Source organism: Armigeres subalbatus, chromosome 2 (assembly GCF_024139115.2).
Source record: "Armigeres subalbatus isolate Guangzhou_Male chromosome 2, GZ_Asu_2, whole genome shotgun sequence".
NCBI classification, from domain to species: Eukaryota; Metazoa; Arthropoda; class Insecta; order Diptera; family Culicidae; genus Armigeres; species Armigeres subalbatus.
The window spans coordinates 102,529,654-102,551,860 of NC_085140.1; the positions used below are offsets into that span (position 1 = coordinate 102,529,654).

The 22,207-nt window shown below is 40.7% G+C and overlaps 1 protein-coding gene across 2 annotated transcripts in view; it reads left to right on the forward strand.

Moving 5' to 3' along the window:
- Positions 1-22,207, forward strand: part of LOC134210545 (serine/threonine-protein phosphatase 4 regulatory subunit 1-like) — a 659,316-nt gene that overhangs the window by 508,225 nt on the left and 128,884 nt on the right. For both annotated transcript variants that reach the window (XM_062686590.1, XM_062686591.1), the window contains one exon: positions 9,093-9,202. In XM_062686590.1, coding sequence (XP_062542574.1) covers positions 9,093-9,202 — 110 coding nt within the window. The remainder of the gene's footprint in view (positions 1-9,092; positions 9,203-22,207) is intronic.

Consider the following 22,207-nt stretch of genomic DNA (forward strand, 5'->3'; position numbering starts at 1 on the left):
AGGGAGAGATCGAGGAAAGGGAGGGAAATTGAAATGGATACTAGATCCAAAAAAGCTCGTTGCCATGAATAACGACAACAAAACAAATGCCATTTCTTGTTGTTGATCTGTCTGTTATTGTCCAAAGATGGTCTAGTAGCCTAAAAATTTGAACATATCGACATAACGAGAGTTATTCCAGAACAAAATATGATCAGAACACATCGAGATAGAGAGATATCGAGATAGGGAGGTTATCGAGATGTAGAATACCCAAATGTATGTAGATTGAAGGGACCAAGGAAACCATCGACATAGGGAAAGATATCGAGATGTAGAACATCGAGATGTAGAGAGTCGACTGTATTTAAATGGAGAAAAAATCGGGATTTTGAAGGAATTTCTTTGGATTTCTACTGGATTTCTACTACCATAAGACACTCTTCGGAAATTCAATGGATATCATAAAAAAGGATCGTTTGGCCGAAAATCATTTGGCGAAAAGCCATTTGGCCGAACGATAAGTCGAAATTTTAGCCGAAATGAACGTTTAAGTGATACGGTTATACGACGGAAAATAGTTTGGACAAAAATTTCAGTTGGCCAAAGCGACATACGACCGAGTTGGTAATTAGGGCGAAAAAGCACTCTTCCCTAACACGTCATTTGGCTGAAAGGGTCGTGTGGACGAAAATGTCATTTGGCTGAAATGGTTGTTTGGCAGAAAGGGCCAATTGATCGAAAATGTCATTTGGTCCAACGGCAAAATGTTGATTACTGAACGAGTTAACCTTCTGTTTAGCCAATTTAGCTAAATCAAATTTTCGGCTAGATGGGTTTTTGCCTAAAGGTTTGTTCGGCCAAATGACATATTTGGCCACCTTTCGGCCAAATGACCTTATTTGTCGTCTGGCCGAAAATCCATTTATTCGAATGCCAGTTGGTTGAATAACAGGTTAGGCCGAAAGTCATCTAGCCAAATTCCATTAGGCCGAATTGAACGTTTGCCCAAAACGGTATTAGGTCGAAAATGGCTCGACCGAAAACGACATTCGGCCGAAAGCGACAAGTAGCCGAAAGGCACATTCGGCCGAACTGGTAATTTGACCTAGAAGTTATTTGCCCAAACATTTGGGTGAAAATTTCATTTCGCCGAAATGGTCGTTTGTTTTTGGCCGAAAGACTCTTCTCCGTTCAAAAATTTTATTTCTTCGAGTATTTTTTTGGATTTCAACGGGAAATCCTTTGAAATTTACACTCGAAGTTTTCTTACGATAAATTGTATTGAAGTTCGAAGGAAATCGTTCGTACTTACACAAAAAAAAAAACTTTGGGGTTCTAAAGTGATGTTCTAGGGATCAATTGGAAAAAAATCTACGGAAATTGTACGGAAAATTCTGCGGACTTCTTTAAATTTGAATCAGCGTGGAAAATTATAGACCACCGGCGTGACAAATTTTAAACGGTGACGCGCCGATGCAAAAATGTCGGCGGCGTGCCAAAAACTATTGGTGGCGGCGGCGCACGCCTCTACCTGCAATCTCCACCCATTGCAATGGTTGTGAATTGCGATCGTCCTGTCCCCATTTGAAGTGACTGGTAATGCAATCACATCCATTTTACTACTAAAAGCCATTTTTTTGTGTTTTGTGTCACAGAAGGCTTCTAAAATTATTAAACTATTATTGCCATAAGCATTTTACTTCACATTTTGCCTTTCTCGTACAGCAAGGTACAACGGAAAGACTATATATTCACTTCCAAGACAATTTTGTGATAAAAGGCCCGGAGACCCATAGTGTTATATATCAGTCGACTCAGCTCGACAAATTGAGATGATGTCTGTCTGTGTGTATGTGTGTGCGTGTGTATGTATGTGCGCAAAATAAAACTCACTCGTCTTTTAGGCACTTATCTTGATCCGATTTGATTGCAATAAGTTGCATTCGACAGGGAATCCTGTCCCATTGTTTCCTTTTGGAAATTGGCCAGACCGGACTATGGGATCAAAAGTTATGGCTAAAATTCGATTTATGTAAAAAAAACACGCTAAAAAAATCTTTCTCAATTTTTTTAGTATATCTAATGTACGAGAGGGAACAAACACCGCTAGGAAAAATTTCATTTCCAGCGACTTTAAAAGGTGGCCCACAAGCAAATATTTTTGTTTTGTTTTTTTTTTTCGTTTGTATTAACAATACAGTTACTTCGGTGAAAAGTTAGCTAAAGGTCTGAAGCTTTCCAATGGTGTTCATATTACTGCGTAATGTTGACTTGAAAAAGTTATGAGTGAAACACGCAACTTACTCACAACCGGAGACACTCCCTTATTGAAACTGATAGAAGAATCAATCATCAATTAAGGAAAAGTCCTAGTCCTATTCAATTAAGGAAAAGTCCATTCTTGCCCAGTTGGAGACTGATGAAATGTCAAATATTAAAATTCTACAATTTTGACAAAAAAAATAACATATGGCTGACATATTTTCAATTTTACTTTTGAATTATGGGCTAACTGTTCCGGTTCATCAACTCATAGCTCTAATATTGATCATAATTATCAAACGCAAATACTTGAAAAGCAGTTTGATTTGTTTCTGCCCTTCACTTCTCTTCAAAGAGAGAGCCTACGATTCTTTCTCGAAAGAAATACTTAAAAAAAATATCGCCAAACGAATGTAAACACCGGCACCGATATCAGCAAACTAATAATTAGGGTGGTTCAAAAATAAATTTTGCTTCGCCACGCTCAGTCGATTCTGTTGCATATTCTTGGAGTCCTCCACTTGTTTGGCCTGGTTTGGACTGGCCGCTTCAGGCTTGTATGAGAGTTGGTATAGGGTGGGAAGGTTGAATATTTCATTATACTGGTTGTGGGGCTTTCATATTGAGCGCTGGCAAGAGGAGAGCCTACATATATTACTTACTTACTTGATACTTGATGGGCTACTACAGCTCTTCGATGAACCTACGCCGAATGGAGTATCCTTCTCCACTGGACTCGATCCTGGGCCAATCGCTTCCAGTCGCCCTGAACATTGAGCGCCCTCAGGTCCTCTTCAACTGCAAAGAGCTTGACGTTCTTCTGGCATACGAACAACGTGACCAGCCCACCGTAGTCTGCCGTGTTGAATAAGCTTAATAATATCCAGCCCTTTATACACCTGGTACAATTCGTGATTCATGCGACGCCGCCAGATACCGTTTACCGCCGAGTATTGTCCGCAGCACCTTACGCTCAAACACTCCGAGAGCTCTCCGATCAGCCTCCTTTAACGTCCATGTCTCATGGCCGTATAAAGCCACCGGAAGAATCAGAGTAGTATACAGCGCGAGTTTTGTTTTCGTTTGCAGACTACGGGACTTAAGCTGGTTACGAAGTCCGTAATAAGCCCTATTTGCAGATGCAATACGCATTTTCACCTCGTGGGTAACATCATTATCGCACGTCACTAATGTTCCAAGATACACAAATTCTTCTACCACTTCAAATTTTTCACCATTCAGCACTATTTCGCTACCACCACCACTAATGAATCCAAGTTGATTGCCAGCGACCATGTACTTCGATTTGCTGGCATTGATCGTGAGTCCAATCCTCGCTGTCTCCCCCTTAAAAGGCGCAAAAGTCTTTTTCACGGCACGGCGATCAATTCCGATAATATCGATATCGTCCGCAAATCCCAGGAGCATATGCGATTTTGTGATAATGGTACCGCTTCTTTGCACACCAGCTCTCCTAATCGCTCCCTCGAGCGCTATATTGAACAGTAGGTTCGAGAGTGCATCACCCTGCTTTAATCCATCTAAGGTAACAAATGACGTCGATATTTCATCCGATATTTCGATCCGTCCAACGTTATACGAATCAGCCGTATCAGTTTCGCCGGGAAACCATGTTCAAGCATAATTTGCCATAATTCATTCCGTTTCACTGAATCGTACGCCGCCTTGAAATCAATAAACAGATGATGTGTCTGCAAGTTGTACTCCCGGAATTCGTCAAGGATTTGTCTCAGGGTAAACATTTTATCCGTCGTTGATCGGCCCTCACGAAAACCTGCTTGGTATTCGCCGACGAAGGACTCTTCAAGCGGTCTTAATCTGTTGAACAGAATACGGGACATAATTTTGTACGCCGAATTAAGGAGGGTTATTCCTCGGTAATTGGCGCACTCCAGTCTGTGCCCTTTCTTAAAGAGAGGGCAAATGAGGTCGTCCAACCAGCTAGCAGGCATTTCCTCGTCTTCCCATATTTTCGACATAATATGGTGCAGAACTTCATAAAGCTGCTCACTGCCATGTTTGAGAAGTTCAGCCGGGAGCTGGTCCTTCCCCGCAGCCTTATTGTTTTTCAGCTCTTTAACAGCTTTTTTAACCTCATCTAGTGTAGATGACTCCATGGCTTGTCCATCGTCGCTAATATTTATTCTGTTCACCGATGCACCGTCACTTCCTCCATTCAACAAAGTCTCGAAGTGTTGCTTCCACCTGGCAGCCACTTCAGTTTTATCTGTCAGCAAATTCCCTTGTTGGTCGTTGCACATAACGGGAGATGGCGCTGTCTTTCTCCGCACGCCATTGACAGACTCATAAAACCTCCGCATATCGTTCTGCTCCATTTTTTCCTGCGCCTCACTAATAACTTGTTCTTCGTACTCTTTTTTCTTCCTGCGGTGGGTTCGTTTTTCGGCTTCTCTTGCTTCCTTGTACCGATCTCCATTCGATCGGGTACCCGACACCAACATCCGGCTTCTGGCAACGTTCTTCTCGTCTGTCACTCTCTGACACTCCACATCGAACCAACCCGTCCTGGGTCGCCTCTGTGCAGTGCCTACCACTTCTCGTGCTGTTGTGCTCACCGCTCCATGGATCGACTCCCATAGATCGTTGATGTTGTCGCTAACGTTGATTGCACTTATCCGTTCGTCGAGCTTCTGGCGGTACTCAGCCGATACTCCTTCCGCCGACAATCGCTGGATATTGTAACGCATCGTTCGCTGTGATCTTTCGTTCGATACAGTTGACAACCGTGATCGAATTTTACTGACAACGAGGTCAGATCAGAGTCAATGTTCGGACCTCTGAATGTCCGCACATCGATAACATCCGAGAAATGGCGCCCATCCACCAGAACATGGTCTATCTGGTTGCAAGTTTCACCATTTGGGTGTCTAGTAGTAGTGGTAGTAGTGTCCAAGTAGGTGCTACTGATGGCCATCCCTCTGGCAGCAGCAATATTAAATTTTACTAGCCGTAGGCCGTTGTCATTGGTAGCAGAGTGAAGGCTCTCCCTACCAATTATGGGACGGAAAAAGTCCTCTCTACCGACCTGAGCGTTAGCGTCTCCGATAACAATTTTCACGTCATGCTTTGGGCACTTTCCATAGGCTTTATCAAGACATTCATAAAACGTGTCCTTCACGTTGTCGGATTTATCGTTTGTTGGTGCGTAAACGTTGATTAGGCTGTAATTGAAGAATTCGCCCCGTATCCTCAACACATAGATTCGTTCGCTAATGGGTTTCCACCGCATCACTCGCTTCATCTGCTTGCCCATCACTACGAAACCAACTCCATGCTCTGCTTTTTCACCGCCGCTGTGATAGATGTTATACTTGAATGCAGTATTGGTCGTGGGGTCCACGGCTCGGAATTCACGTTCTCCGGATCTAGGTCATCGGACTTCTTGAATAGCAGCCACGTTTACTCCAACCTTCTGCAGTTCACGAGCCAGAAGGCGCACTCGTCCAGGTTCATTTAGGGTCCTGACATTCCAGGTACCGAGTTTCCAATCATAATCCTTATTTCGTTGCCGGGTCGGTTGCCAAAAATAACGTTCTCTTTTTCTTCTATCTCCATTTTTCGTGGTATTTGAGAGGCTTCAGTAAGCTACCTTACCGGGGTCGCGTTACCTACATCGCGATGATGGGGCTGCCACCTTAGGTATAGCTGACGCGATACAGCATTTCGTTAATCAGCCGCTGGGTACCAGGCAGACGCTGTTTGAGCCGCACCTCCTGGTGAACAGACGCTCGATGCGTACCTTCTCACTCTAGCTGATGTCAGAAGGACAACAGTGCCCAGGCTGCACTACCAGCTAAGTACACAACCCTTAGCTGGCGGTCTTTTGTCATCGGACGACCCGTGGAAGCGTGAGATAGGGACTTGTGGGGACCAGAGCTCTGTTGGGCGCTCCTTCCTTGATGTCAACCCACCATTTTGCAGCCTACATATATTACTGGTGGTAATATTCAAGATATTTCACTCATCTTCTTCTTCTTCTTCTTGGCATTACATCCCCACACTGGGACAGAGCCGCCTCGCAGCTTAGTGTTCATTAAGCACTTCCACAGTTTTTAACTGCGCGGTTTCTTAGCCAGGTTACCATTTTTGCATTCGTATATCATGAGGCTAGCACGATGATACTTTTATGCCCAGGGAAGTCGAGACAATTTCCAATCCGAAAATTGCCTAGACCGGCACCGGGAATCGAACCCAGCCACCCTCAGCATGGTCTTGCTTTGTAGCCGCGCGTCTTACCGCATGGCTAAGGAGGGTCCCATTTCACTCATCAGGAATCGCATATTGATTGGTCGTTTCAATAATTTTTGTTCTGGTACTCAACCAACATTCACCTTAAGCCCTGACAGAAGAACAACGAGCGGAAAACGAATTAAGAATAACACGTCATAAGCCAATTGAACATATTGTTTTTCTAACTAATTCAATGGGGGAGGTTCCCTCATCAGTGCTGCCACCTGGAAAAGTTTAGAGAAAAAGTAGAACCATGGAGATTTGACATGGCATGATATAGAAAATGAGAATTAAAATGTCTCTAGAAAGTTATAGAAATTTTTTTGTCAAACAATTTTTAGTTTGTGGGGTTAGAAATTCAACAATCTTAAGCATTAACTGCTTATTCAAAAAAAAATATATATAAAAATCGAGATATCATGTCTATTTTGTGTGCTTTTAAAATTCTAACCCCGTAAACCAAGATTTTTCTGAGAAATGTCCTTAATTTTTGTTTTATAACAAAAATATACTTCATTTCCTATACCACACCGTGTGAAATTTCAATGATTCTACTTTTTCTCTCGATGACAGCTGCTGGTCTTCTCCTCCCCCATAGAGATGCGAAACTTGCTGTTATAAAGGCATCCACCGGCATTGACGGCAGCTGTTCGGAACATATTCGTACCGATTGGATGTATATTAGGGCTAAGGTAGTTAGAAGGTCACTGAAATTTGGACACATTAGTTTTAGGCCATATAACAAATGGCTGCTGATAACTTCGTTGTCCACTTTCGTATTAGTCCGCTTGACGTGATCATCAAAGGATTGGTGCTGGTCTATCGTTACACCGAGCAGCTCCACTCACTTTGTAGTAGGGATGTTGATAACTTCAATTGAGATAGCCTGTCAAGGTGGCTGCACGCAAAAAAAGCGTTCCCAAATTTGTGAACCAGCAAAAATACACCGTGATTCAATTCATGGACTCATGGAGCGCCAGTCCAGAACGTTCCAGAAAACGTGTCTGTTGTTCCCGAATACGTTGATGATGTTCCTGAAAAAATACAGCGTAAACAGTAGTTCACGAATTCATGAACGCTTTTTTTTGCGTGTGGTATTTTGGACTACAAACGTGGGTCCGGAAGCATTTCTCATCGGACATCTCAAACCTTGCCTTCCCGGTCTATTTGGAAATTTACTAACGGCAGCTTGAAGTTTCATCTATGTTGTTCTTGGATGCTTGCTGGTCTCGTCCGACCTAGTCGTTGGTCGAAAACCGGCTTCAATGCTTGGCTTGCGGATTGTGGTAACTGATGTACTAGCTAGGTGCTAGCAAAGCTTATTGTGGTGATAGTCAATGACGGTTCAAACTGAATTTTTCGCCGAAATAGAAATATAGGAGTCTTTCGCGTAACGTCCAGCAGTCCTGGCTTGGCAAGAGGCCTGAACTGGAGGGAGGATGAGGGTAATATCTAAAATGATCATTTCGCAATTCGTTTTATGGTTTTGATCATTTTGCCATTCACTTTAAGATAGACTATGGTGTGCTGCAAACGAGGACAAGGTATCCCTGTCAGGTCCATGGGTGGAAAACGTCTAGCTTCATCAGGGAAGTAATTAACGTGGCCAAGGAACTGAGGATAACACCGACAACCTAAGTGGGGATGCGCTGATACCTGTCCTACCACACTCCACCAGTATACCAGGGGTCTATGTATACTGGTGGAGTGCTGATATTGCAAATCTTCAATCAACCTACACACTAAAAATAAATCGCCGAATTCGGTAAAATTTTACCGAAATCTCAACAGCAGAACTGTTCGGTAAATAATTTTACTGATTTTCGGTGATTTTGACAGTTGAACAATGGAAAAAATTACAAAAAATCTGTAAAATAATTACCGAACAGTTCTGCTGTTGAGATTTCGGTAAAATTTACCGAATACGGTGAATTGAGTTAAGTGTGTACCTTAGCGCTAGCTAGAGTGAGTGAATGGATAAGATTTAGTTAGAAGTTGGAATTAGCTCACCGTAGATTAGGGTATAAATCATCTAAAATGTGGGTTTCATGGCCATACGGTTCACGGATTCGGTTAAATTCAGTCTGTTCGACCTATGGTCGAGGACGGTGATCCTGTCTTTATAAATTCAGCCTTAATAGCCCAGGGGTGGGGTCTTCGTTTCGCCATTTAGAGAAGCGGAATGTTGAACATTTTCGTGGAATGCGTAATTGCGTAATTTGTATGTCATTCATTGGAGAAGCGGAATGCGGTTTCCACTACAACTACTCAGATGGCCTGCAGATTGCAGCGCAATTAGTATGCCGATATTGTCTCAAAGGAAATGCAAACTCATTTTTATATATAGAGATAGACAAGGCTGGTAACTGTTATAATGATAGGAAGTTTTTTGTTTATAAATCAGACCGAAAACTTCATAAAACAAAAGCTGAATGTCTTCCTCATAGGTGAATCCATAATGAAAATGGAAACGTTTATAATCCTAATTAATTGAGTCATGTCATGCTTCGAAATAATCTCAGACAATCAAACATATACTAATCCATCACCTTCCTGTTCTTTCTTCTTTCCTCCAGAGAAAACTACCCGCGCGTTCTGGATCACATCATCCACACGCAGCCGTACGTACTGAGCCGGGACTACAAGGAGATCTTGAGCACCCTAGACGTCGTGTCCGCCGATTCAGGTTAGTTGTTTGACATTTTCATTCACCACACAGCTCGCGGTGCGATTCAAAACCTATCAATCAATCATCAAAGTGTGCTGTGCGCACAATTCCTACACGGCGAATCACGCTGCTGTTTTTGTTGTAGTAGGTAGCTTTTGTTTTTTTTTGTGGCTGTTGATGGTCGTCAGACTACCTGATCTGATGTTTCGCGAATTTGCAACCGACCTCTAATCTGTTCGCTGTGTTTGAGACTACGTATTAGCAGCTCCCTAGCAGCACAATCCAGACACTAATGCGGTTGCAGCAACTTCTGTCAGACTTAATTTAGACATACAGGAGTCACAGACACCCGTCTGCGACACCTACTTTCGACACAGGTCGATCGCGGTCGATGGCGGCGGTGTACGATTGTGGTTCTGATTAGCGCCCGAAAAGTGAAGATGGGCGGACGGAAGGCCGGGCGCGCGGTGACCGATTGACATTTAGCTGTGCAGCTTTTCAATTTCGAATTTCGATAGCAGTGCGACCTAACATCGTCGTCGACAAAGAAGACAAACACAAAACGCTGGTGCTGGCTACTGGCCGTCGAGGCGAAACTGTTCATTGATGACAATTGAACAGTGGAGGGACTTTGAGCGATAGATTGACTAAAATTTACTTTGGAACTTGAGGCGTGGAATGGGTGTTCAAGTTTGGTCAAGCACATTACCATCTACAAATGCAATATCGAATCCGTTCGTAACTTCTAAGACTTAAAAACCTTCTTTGAATAGAAAACTGAATGATTCACTAAGGCTAGGCAAACAGTACCCGACACTTTCCATCATTATTCCGTGACATTAGTTGAAGCCTTTCCGCTTCTTACGGCCACTGTGCTTATCCGTCGTCCGTGTCGTCCGAATTTGCTACGCAGTTGTTCAAGACTTGAGGAGACTTCGCCACAAGAAGCGCGTGTAGCAAACCGGGTCAAACAACGGGTAGGGGTGGATGCGGTTATCGGGATGGCGGTACAACGGGCGAGAAGAGGAAGAGATTCAAAGGCGGGCTGGCGATGCAAACAATAACAAACAACCGGTCAGTCCCCGCGTGTATGTGCGCGCGCGGTTTGCTGATTGGTGGTCTTGGTCGGCGGCAGCGACGAAGAAAGAAACGTCGTCGGCGGTGAAATTTGCCAAAGAACCCCCTGTGATGAATCCAACTACCGGGGACAGTTGGGCTACCGTTTGGAAGTATTAGGTTTTACACGTGCCAATATCTCACTTCGTCAGATAAAAATCAGAATTCCGAAGAATGTGTTTTTTTTTCTAAAAAAATTAAACAATGAACTATCGCAACATCTTTCCGCGAGACCGGCAAAAGTAAATTCGCAATTTGCCTGCCAACCGCAAAAAAAAGCGAGGATCCACGGTCGAATTTGCCAAACCGTTTGCTGCCGGTCGTTGAACTCAGTCGCCGTCGTCCGTGTGTCGATCGTCGTAGTCGCGCAAATTTTTTTCCACGTCTTTTTGAATTCGCCATTCGTGCGTCGCTTTCGCTCTTTCTTCTGTTCCCAACCGCAGCCCTACCCGCGTGCTCCGTTGTTCACTTTTTCTGTCGCAGCGACGGCTGGTGTGTGCGCGCGCTGTTTTGACCGTTTTGTGTTGATCGTCGTCACAGCCGCCACCACCGCCAAAGTTTTTTTTTTCGCTTGTGCGAATCTGCGATCGCACTTTTTGTTTACATTTTTTTTTCGGGCTGCTATCGGAGGTCGAGGAAGTTCGAGTTAGAGCAGCATTAGGAGGGATGTGTTCAATGAGATTTGCGAGCAACTGCGGATGTTCAGATTAGAGTGGGATTGCGTAAGCTCGCTTTGCTGGGCGCAAATTTGGAGTCGTCGTCATTGTAGAATTTATGAAGGTCTCAGTTGTTATAGTTCGACTGCACCTACAAATGTATAAAATGGTTCGATATTTACTGAACAATTATGTCCAGATCAGCATTGGACATCTCCAAAGCATAATGGATCTCAATCATCCTCTTCCTGTAATGTTCCGATCATTTCCGAAAAATGACATTGACTCGAAATTCAAACGAATCAACAAAATAAACGACGACAGTTTACACTGTGTTGACGTCAGTTATTACAGTTGTTTCATCAACCAACCGTCCGAATTCTTTGTATGGCCGAACATGCTGTAAAACCCTGCCCTCCAGTAGTGGAAGACGTTAGCATACCGGTTTGGTGGCGCTCTGTGATTTATGGAAGGGTATCAGTTTATATTTTGGCTACAGTAATTTCCGGTGCGGAGCCAAGCGGCGGCGGTGGTGGCGATTTCGACCGTATATATCGGTGGCAGTACAAACAGGATGCGTAGTTAGTGGAGGGGTATGCTGGCCTGTGCAGTGAAATCCGACCCATTATGGTGTTCCCCGGGCGACGACGACGCCACGATCGGAATTGCGACATGGGAGGGCCTCCCTCAATCGGTTTCCACTGGATTTGTGTTCGATCGTGTTGCATTTCATTGTGTTTGTAAACTGTCTACCAATTCCAATCTGGAGCGGACTAAAAAATGAGATCATAATCGAACTTAAAAATTTGAGCAACTGTGTCGTCAGTGTTATTAGATGAGCTAGGGAGTCTGAGGTAAATTCAGAAATACACACTTTTTGGCTACAAAGAACCTACCAGATTGACTAACTAGGCTAACATTTGAAAGTTGTTTGTATACTGGGATGAAAGCAGGCTTACAACCGAAGCCATCGATAGTATATGGAATGGGCACTGAAAAATGTTTTCGTCTTCCCGTGTCCGATGTTCCCGAATCCATGACTTAAATCACGGTGTATTTTTACTGGTTCACGAATTCATGAACGCTTGTTTTACGTGTAAAAAAAAATTTTCAAACCCACAAGAATTAGCTATTCCAAATATTTTCATTTGAAGATTCCAAATAGTTTCCTTTTGGAATTCCGAAGAATTTCCTCCTAAAAAAATTGAAGATTTACCCTTTGGAAATTTTAAAGAATTTCCCCATTAAAACCCAGTAAAAATCGAAATTTCAAAGATTTTGTTTTTTTAAATTGAATTTTCCCTTGAAAGTTCTGAAGATGTACTCTTCGGAAACACTGGAGAATTTTCCATTGGAAATTTCGAAGATTTTTCTTTTGGAAATTCCAAGTCATTTTATTTGGAAATTCCAAATCATATCCTTTCTTGAAAATTACGAAAAAAGAATTCTTTTTGGAATTTCGAAGAATTTCGCTTTGAAATTGTTAAACAAATTCCCTTTGTAAACTCCGATGAATTTCTTTTTGGAATTTCCTAAGATCTCATAAATTGTTATAAATTTCATTCAGTGTGCATACGGCGTCGGATAGATATCAATCGCGTGCGATCTGTATCGAATTTTAAACTTGATATTTCCGTGATATTCTTTATCATATCACTAGATTTTATCACGACCGTCTTGTCGACCAGCGAACTTTGCGACTTTGTCGGTCGATTGAATTTATATGATAAGTAATTGGTACACCCAACCAGGGGATGGCAGATTTTAATACAGTTCTGCATAAGAACCTTACAGAAACTGTATAATAATTGGGCATATACAATTCTGATAGCTTTTTATACAAATATTGTATCAAAATAATACAGATTTGTATTATTTTAATACAATATTTGTATAAGAAGCTTACAGAATTGTATATGCCCAGATTTTATACAATAATTGTCAGATTTGTTTTTTGGGTGTAGAAAGGCTATATTAAATTCTTAGTGAATCACTTATTGGCAATGATCTATAGGGCACTGCACGGGCTGCTTTGTCTCTTTCTTGCTGCAAAGAAATTAGAAAACAACAAGGCCAGTAAACGTCAAAATTTATGAGGAACGAAAGAGAAAGAGATATTTCCATGCAGTGCCCTATACGGCACTGCACGGACTGCTTTGTGTCTTTCTCGCAGTAAAGAAATTAGAAAACAACAAGGCCAGTATACGTCAAAATGTATGAAGAACGAAAGATAAAGAGATTTTTCCGTGCAGTGCCCTATACTGGTCAAAATGTCAACATTCTATCACAATTTTAGGATATATGGAATTCAAGTACAGTCGAATTTCGTTTGTTGGACTATCTATAAAGGACTGTCTAAATAAAGCAAGGCCTTCGTTAAAATTTCCATTCGGCTTGAATGAGTTTTGTGCGTAGAGCGTTCAAACGACAAACTTCTGCTGCGTCGTGTTTCGCAAAACTAATTACGCAATCAAGTGACTAAATTGCGTCTCCAAATTCTGGATCTCCGGTATTTATAGCCAAAGCATCAAGCGAGTTGTTACTGTTCTCTGTCGATTCTTCAAACCATTCCTCGTGATTTTTTGGAAAGACGGATGACAAAATCTCCTCGTCTAAAAACACTTCACTTGTGACCCAATCTGGGTTATGATGGTCAGCGTCATACACTTGATCTTTCATTCGCAGATCGATATCTTCGTCAGATGTGGTCGTCCCTGAAAGATTGTCGATATTCGCAATGAGTGTTTTGAAACCCGCATCGTCTGCGTTCGTACCTTCGTCGGCAGTATCGTTCGGTAAATCATCGATTAATTTGCGCCAAGAATTCCGGATGGTATTCGCGGAAATTTCATCCCAAGAAGAGACCAACCATGTGATGCACTGCTGAAGGGTGATCTTTTTCAAGCGATCTTCAAATGTCAAATGCTCGTTTTTCAAGATCAACTTCAACATCAGTTTTCTTTTGTACTTCCGCTTCACTTCATCAGAGGTGACATTTGACAGGAAGGTAAATAACATCAGCCCGTCATCACGTTGCAGAGAGTCGTCTATATCGTAATGACTGGTGCAATTGTTAAGCACGTGCATTGCCTTTGGTTCCAAGCCTTGCTCGAGAGAAAATTTCCATACTGCGGGGACAAATTCCTCATAGAACCAATGACGAAATAACCAAGATGAATATAGTACTAGGTGCTCCAATCTGCCAAGTTTGTGGAAGAGAGGCGGGGTGAAAAATTCACAAACCGGCTGGCTCTTCCATACTAAAGTCCAAGATGGCTGAATCGTGAATTTGGCAGATTGGAACACCTAGTGGTGTATTCATATTGGAAATAACTGTTTGGTCATCCAAACTTTTTGGGAATGACAATACGATACGGATAGTGTTGCTGTGTTCAGTCCCCGTGGCTTTGCAGCTGTTCCAATAAAAAGCAATTCAAGCTTAAGCGATCCGTCAATATTTGAACATGGCATGAACGTAACCTGGTTTTATTCTGCTTCCGACCACTCGCCATGGTTTCATTGTGCGTAATGACTGAACGGGTAGCCAAGAGCTTGATAAAAAGTGCAGATTCGTCTGCATTGAAAATCTGAGAGTTCAACAGCTGCATATCATGTAGAATAGTTTTAAAGTTCAGGTACGCCCCAAAGTCTGCAGATGCCTTTTCACCGGCTACCGTTTTAACCCGCAATCCAAACCGCTGCTTGAGGTGATGCATCCAGTCGTCTGAAGCCGAAATTTTTTTGTACGACATAGTTCCCTTTATCCTGCAACAGCTTGAACAAAAGCTCCGCTTTTGTTTTCAGGATTTCCACCGTCAACAGAATATTAGACTGACGCTGCTGGAGAATCCAGACATAGAGAGCTTCTTCCAGCAAGGGGAACCTCTGCTCCCTTAAAGTCTTTCGGTTGTTCACTCCATATTCGGTAAATGCTGCTGCCCGAATCGTTTCCTTTTTCAGAACAATCCTGGTTACAGTAGAAGATCCTCTACCGTACTTTTCCCTTAGCGTATCGTGCGTTCCTCCTCCAGACTCAAAATCTTCTATTATGTGCACCTTTTCCACTAATGTCAAAACGATATTTTTTCGTTTTAAGCTCATTTTTGCTTGGGTGCTATTGCTATCCATCACCTAGAGATCACGTAACCATACGCTCATAAATACTTTCCCAAGAACAAATCGAAAACAAGTTCAACAATCAAAATAATAAATTTCACCTTTTCTGAATCGAAAAAACTTATGAACGTTTCTGCAACGATCCCGATAATAACAAAACAATGCGCCAATCAATACGTTTTTAGCTTTGGCATATCAGCCCAACTAATGAAAGCCTGTCACTAAGTGGGCTACGGGCTAGCCCAACCAACGAACGGAAGTTGTCTGTATTTGCGTCAGTATGGGGACACTTGATCCCTCATTTGTTCATTTTGTCACTCATACAAAAATTAAAAAAAAAAGTGTAAATTTGTTCCCAGGGGGCTATTATTGCGTAGATTTGGCAGATTTAATGGAGGGTTGGCTCGAAAACATATTTTTTAAGTAGGTGCCATAGAAAGGAGATTAAGTCCCCCCAAAATAAGATTGCATGCGCTGTCAAATTCCATGTCAAAATTCGTTCCTGGTTACGTTAGGTGATGAGTAAAAAAATCGGAGACCACCTTTCTACTCTCATCAAAGCAAGTTCTTGAAGAGAGATCAGTTCCTTCTTCATATCCTTCTTAGAAAGTCTGTGCGAAAACTGCGTAAGTTTCTTCATTTTTAGCTGTGATTCATGCAAATCCGCATGACTGACGATAATGCATCTTCAAAAGAACGCTTACCACGACTTACTTCTGATCATTTTTTGATCGGGAATGTAGTGCTGCCGGCTTTGGGTACATTCGAAGCTGAAAAAGTGCATGCCTCAAAAGAGGCGGGTGGGGCAAACTATTCCCTGCGAACCAAGTCTAAAACGATACGCGAAAAGTTAAAACAAATTCGAGAACTGCCTGACAAAACCCCCATTGAAATCATCGAACACCCAACCCTAAACACAGTTCAAGGCGTTGTGTTCGATTCATAGGGAGTTAATCACAGTTAAAAGTATAGTCTGATATAGTATAGAGTATAGATCAAATCTCTTTAAGAACAGTTTGTGAACTTTATTACAGTAATCGCGGATGTGAAGGCACAAATAGTATCTGCAAGCAATCCAACATCCAAAGCCCTGATTCTACGAAAGTGACAAATTCCTTTTCCCATGATTTTATGACAATCTTGCATGAAATCCATGCACAGATTGCATTAAGACAATATAGCAAGCCATAGCATTAGGTCTCTGGCCACGATGAAACAAGAACTAGGTAGGGACACGGCAGGTATTTCCGTCCATCGTCATAGGGGCTAAAACCACCGAAAGCAACATCCATTCGCTAGAGCTCCACTATAGCAGAACGTATCTCCTGAGCTTAAGATTTGATACGAATGAGTTTCAAAAAAGTGTCTCCTTTATTGGTTTTCGAGACTATGACGAAAAGACGAAAATACCTGCCTTAACCCTATGTGTTTGTTTCTACATAAAATCTATTTTTAAACTTCCATCGAGGAACGATTCTTTAAATGATTCGCCAAACTAATTTGCTTACAAAAAGATTTTTCCGAAGACGAACCTAAGCCTCCCACCAAGCCTAGCGCTATTCAACTGATGCGCTAGCCATCTGGACTATACACCATGTGAGAGAAGCAGTGATAGAAGAATAATCCTCGACCTGTTTTAAAAAAAATAATATTTCTCCTACCGACGTTGTGATAAATCGCTTCGTCCTAGTACAATTGTCATTGTGGACCATGTGTAAAACAAGTCGAAATGCGTCATTAGCGTTGACGTCCTTACAATTGGAGGTTTTCCAAATAAATTTATTTTGCAGAATATCGACTTCTTCCAGCTGCCAGGAAAATACTCTAAATTTTCTTGAGTTTTTTTTTACATTCAGGAAAAGTTTATCTGAAGAGCTTGGAATTTTTTTCTGAATTTCCATTGGAAGATCCTCCCAATTTCCATAATTCCTCTGCCCATGATTCCATAGTTGACGTAACAACCATAGCACTTTCGGATGTATTTCAAATAATTTAGGGACAAACATCGCAAATTTAAAACATTTCAACCCGTAAGCACTTAAATGAGGCTTAGATAAGCAACGTATCGATGATGCGCGGTTGAATTATCTTAGTAAACACGTAATAAATGAAACTTGCTGAAATTTCGAATAGTTAATACGTCAACTATGAAATCATTGGCAATTGCCTATTCAGAAATTCTTCTAAATTTCCTGTATTTTTTTAAAATTAATTTACACTGACAATGTATGTGCATTTTCAAGGAATTAATTCTGATTTTCAGCGGATTTGAGTTTTCACCCGAAATATTTTTGAAGCTACTACAAGCAAGTTCTTATGAATTGGCACGGGGAAATCTTAAGCGACAAACGGAAACACGACTGTCACCAAGTAGAGATTACACGGAGTTGGAAATGGTTATTTAATGAGCGGATCATTGCCTAATTATTTGATTCTCAAGCCACCATTCTGTCTGCCTATTGAAAAATTGATGGATCGGAACACGAACCAAAAAGGTTTCATTGCTTTCTGTTGAAAATTGACTGGATCAAATTTTGGGTTCAGAAATAATGGCCAAAATATTTTTTTTTGTACAAAAAGCGCGTAAATATTCAAGCTATTTTTGGTACCTATTTACAACCAACAAGTTGCATTCAAATGGGAATCTCTGTCCTGAATTTCATATTGAAAATTTACTGGATCAAAATATGGACTCAAAAATTGTGGCAAAAATACTATTTTTCCATAATATACCAGAAAATTCGAAAATTTCATTGTTCTTTATTTCGATCTGAGATATCAGATTTCTAAAAACAAACGAGCCACAGAATAAATTTGAAATTCCCAATCGGTGGATGTACAAGGACGCAAACTGGAATGAATGGAATGGGAATTCGAAAAGCAAATGACCACAGACCCCGACAACACAGCAGGAACCTTTGATCACATCGTGTGGCGCTTTTAACAATAGCACGGACGTCGATGAAAATGAATGGAAAGGCTGCGATCTGGTGAACAGATCTGGTAAAAATAATTCGTAAAAGCTTATCGCAAGGCACTACGGACGTCATAAAGCACTATTATGCAAGCCAAAAAAGCTACTTGGGAGAAATTCTGCGATTGTTCCGTACCCACAACAGGATCAGATCAAATCTGAAGAAAGTTCAACCGACTTTGAGGAAATAAGCAAAACGGTAACAAAAGTTTCATCATATTGAGAAAAATACTTCAGAAGCCATAGGAGATCACCAAGATTGATAAGGGCCTACAATAAAAAGTAAACAAATTCAATTTTAATACCCTTCGATAGCATCCTCTAATAGCTACTAATCGTATAAAAATCCTCTAATAGCTACTAATCGTGATAAAAATCCAACTTTGGGGCCGACAACGGGATTTTTTTCCGAACCGTCATTCTCACTCCCGAAAACCATTATTCCAAGACAAAATTTTCAAAACAATTTATCTACTTTCGTAAACAAAGATTCAAACGATGATTTGACGAATCTGATAGCTCTCCCTCGCAAACCAACACCATCAACAGGTAGCGGAAACCTTCACCTACCTATTGGTGGTGTTGGTTTCCGAGGGAGAGCTATCAGATTCGTCAAATCGTCGTTTGAATCTTTGTTTACAAAAGCAGATAAGTCGTTATGAAAATTTTGTCTTGATTCCATGTTTACGTTTTGAAAAATGCCATAAACAAAGAGTCTATGAATGACCAGCAAACACAGAGTGACTTATTAAGAAGGCCTATTCCGGAATAAAATGGAAATAGGCTTAAAATTATATTTTATCGATTTCTACACATTTTTGGTTATTTTCCATGCAAATAAGGTTATGGATGAATAAACAGTGTTGATTATGTGCATTTAGAAGTTTTTGCTGCTCGAAATATCATAAACCTGCGAAATGGGAATTGAAATTGTGATGCATTTTTTTCGAACGGCATTTTCTCAATGTTTACGTTATGGATGTAGCCCCTTTTTACATGTTAAGCGAGACATCAACAACAACAGATGACGCGTTAATTGAAAACAATGACACTTTATCCCGCTGAAATATGTTCCACGGGCAATAATTCTACTCTTCCGGAACTATTGAATGCAATCGAATCAACCAAACGATACTCAACAAGGCAAGGATCTCATAGGATGTCCTATGATACAAGATATGACCGCCCGACGCAAACTAACCAGTTTGGTGCATTGAGGAGTGTGCCATCCTGCTTGAATATTAAAAGATAATTCATTTGATTACTTATACAAATAACTCACTGGTTTCGAACGAAATTGACTCAAAATATGAAAATTGTTGGATACGAAATGTAACCCCCAATGGTGTTGATACCTTCCTCGATTTCATCTGTTGGATTCGACTTAAATGCGCTAAGTGTATCTCAAAGTTAATTATCTACACTTTGGAGATTGAAATACTTATTTGAATGCATAAAGCGCTAATGAAGCGTGTCATGTAATGTAACTTCTCAATAGTTCAACGATGATAATCAAAAGATTCAATAAAACTGACAAATTGGGGGAGACTTTTCGAGTCGATTGATAGATAAAGACGTAATAGGGCAGATAAACAGATAAAGGCGCTATTTACGTTCCAAATCTTACATAATTTCATGACGGTCTTTAATTTCAAAATTTCCGTAATGCAAAACTCAAAAAAAATTTTTTTTTTTTGTGTCTTTATTAAAGAGACTTTCAGCCCGAGGCTGGCTCGTCTCCGAAAACTCAAAAAATTACCTCCATCGGGAAAATTGGCAATGCTGAGACAGTTCAACAAAGTATGGCCTAGGGACGTTTTCCAAGTCGTTGAAATGATGGTATCGTAGGAGAAAACAGGAATGTATTACCAACTACCGACCGATTACTCTTCTCGGCTGTATTGGCAAAATTTAGGTTCAAATTATCAATCATAGATTATCAACTTTTCTAGGAGGTAACCATTTATTACATCCTGAGCATCCATACAGATTGAATCATTGAACCATCGTAAAGCTTATGATAGAACCTGGCGTCCGTATATACTACGTAGGGCAAAACAGCTTGAACTCTTCAAATATGTACACGTGCATAGAAGGCGTTTTATCGGATCGGATGCTACAAGTACGTTTCGGCAGTAAAACCTCTACGTCTAGATTTCAAGAACCCGGAGTTCCGTAAGGCTATGTTCTGTACTCTTAGTCACCCTTTTCTCTTCTGGCGATCGATACAATCTTTGAAATCGTCCCAAAAGGAGTAAGAGCTTTAATTGAGGCTGATGACATTTTGTTGATTGCAACAGGAAAGCAAGCTTTTTTACCAGGATAAGACTCAAAATAGCTATCGAAGCAGTACTACACACATGGGCGAAAAGCAAACGGGTGGTATTGTCAGCTAACAAATCCACATTGCTCCATATTAAAACCAATATCAATATCAACGGGGAGAAACTCCATCAGCGAGAATTCTTGGAGTCGAATTAGACAGATAATGTACTTGCTTTAAAAGCGTATCAATTTCATAAAAACAATTTCGAATCATGGCAGTAGAGAAATTGTATGGCGAATATGAAATGCTATAAGCGTCTGCATGGAATCGAGCTGTTTGGAATGAAATGTGTAAAGCCGTACTAACCAATCAACCGAGCTGTCTTTAATCAATTATTGCATGCGTCCATGGTTGTGGAGAGCAATAACTTTTTGAGGAAAATGTTACCCTAACTATGGTTAAATGTTAATGTTTTTTGCCAAATCGAAGAAAATTCTAAAACCAATATGTCGTAGCCAAACGGTTTGTATACTTTCTACGTGGAAAATAGGCTTTGGGCGCCAATCAGCATCCTTCTGCCTCTGGAAATGAACACTGAATAATGTTCATTTATTTTCTATGTCATTCTTCGAACAATCTAGAATTCCCTGTCAGCCTACTGAGATTGAAGTTCAAATTGCTTCTCATTAGCTTTTCAGTATACTGGCATTTAAAATGCCTACTATGATTGAATTTCAAATTCGTCATCATTTTTTTAAATTTTTTATTTATTGTCATTTGAAAATATTTTAGTTAATTTCATTATTTTTATTATGAAATAAGACAAACGGGCTTGGTATTCATATGGCCAGGGTTTGCAGAAATCGCTCTCAATAGATAACGAACAACGATAAAAGAGAAGCAAAAACTGTTCCGAATCATAACAAGCCATGATAACAAATTTATCAAACTTGTATACAAGTGCGAAAAAACAGAATCGGATAGAGAGCCCCCACAGAAAAATGATGAATCTCGCTTTGTTCTACCTCCTCTCGTGTTGGTTACTGCATAGCTGTGTAGAACAAGTTGAAATGCATCATCAGAGTCAGTGCTCCCCGCATTTGGAGCTTTCTAAAAGAAATTTATCATGGGGTATAACCTCCCGAATCAGTTCTCTATCATGACAGCTTGCGAAAAAAGTCTCTCGCGGTATGCTACATATCGTATATGTATACAGAGATGATAAGTGAGAGACTAGTTCTTTCTCTTTAGGATTCAATCCCATATGGCTACTGCTTCTGCCTCATACGCAGGAGGTCGTGGGTTAAATCCCAAGTCCGTTCCATTCTTCTACTTTGCATCTTTCTCATGTTCGAGCAATCGCTAGAACTGGAAATGGGCTTCTACACCGTTTCCGTGTCTCTATCCTAAACCTTCAAATTGACTATTCTAGCAAAAACTGCAAAAAATATCCAATTAGAAATTAAATAAATTGCTTCTCCTATCTATTACATTGGCAGGTCGTTAACCAAGACGAACCTTTGCTCCTCATACCTAACCCAAAAATTCCGATTCCGATTTGAAAAATGCTTGAAATTTCTTTTTGGAAATTCCAAATGTTTTTCTTCTCTTTGAAAATTTCGCAGAATTTTTTTTGGGAATTTCCACGAAAGAACTTCTTTTTGGAAATTTTGAAGATATTTATAGAAAATTCCGAAGAATTTAATTCTGGAAACTGAAAAAATCCCTTTGCAAATTACAAAAAAATCTTTTGAAAGTTTCAAAGAATTTCGCCTTTGAAATTCTGCAAAAAAAAAAATTGGAAATTTCAAAAAAAATTCCTTTGGAAACTTCAAAAAATCCCTTTATAGAAATTTCAAAAAAAAATTATTGGGAATTCCGGAGAATTTTTCATT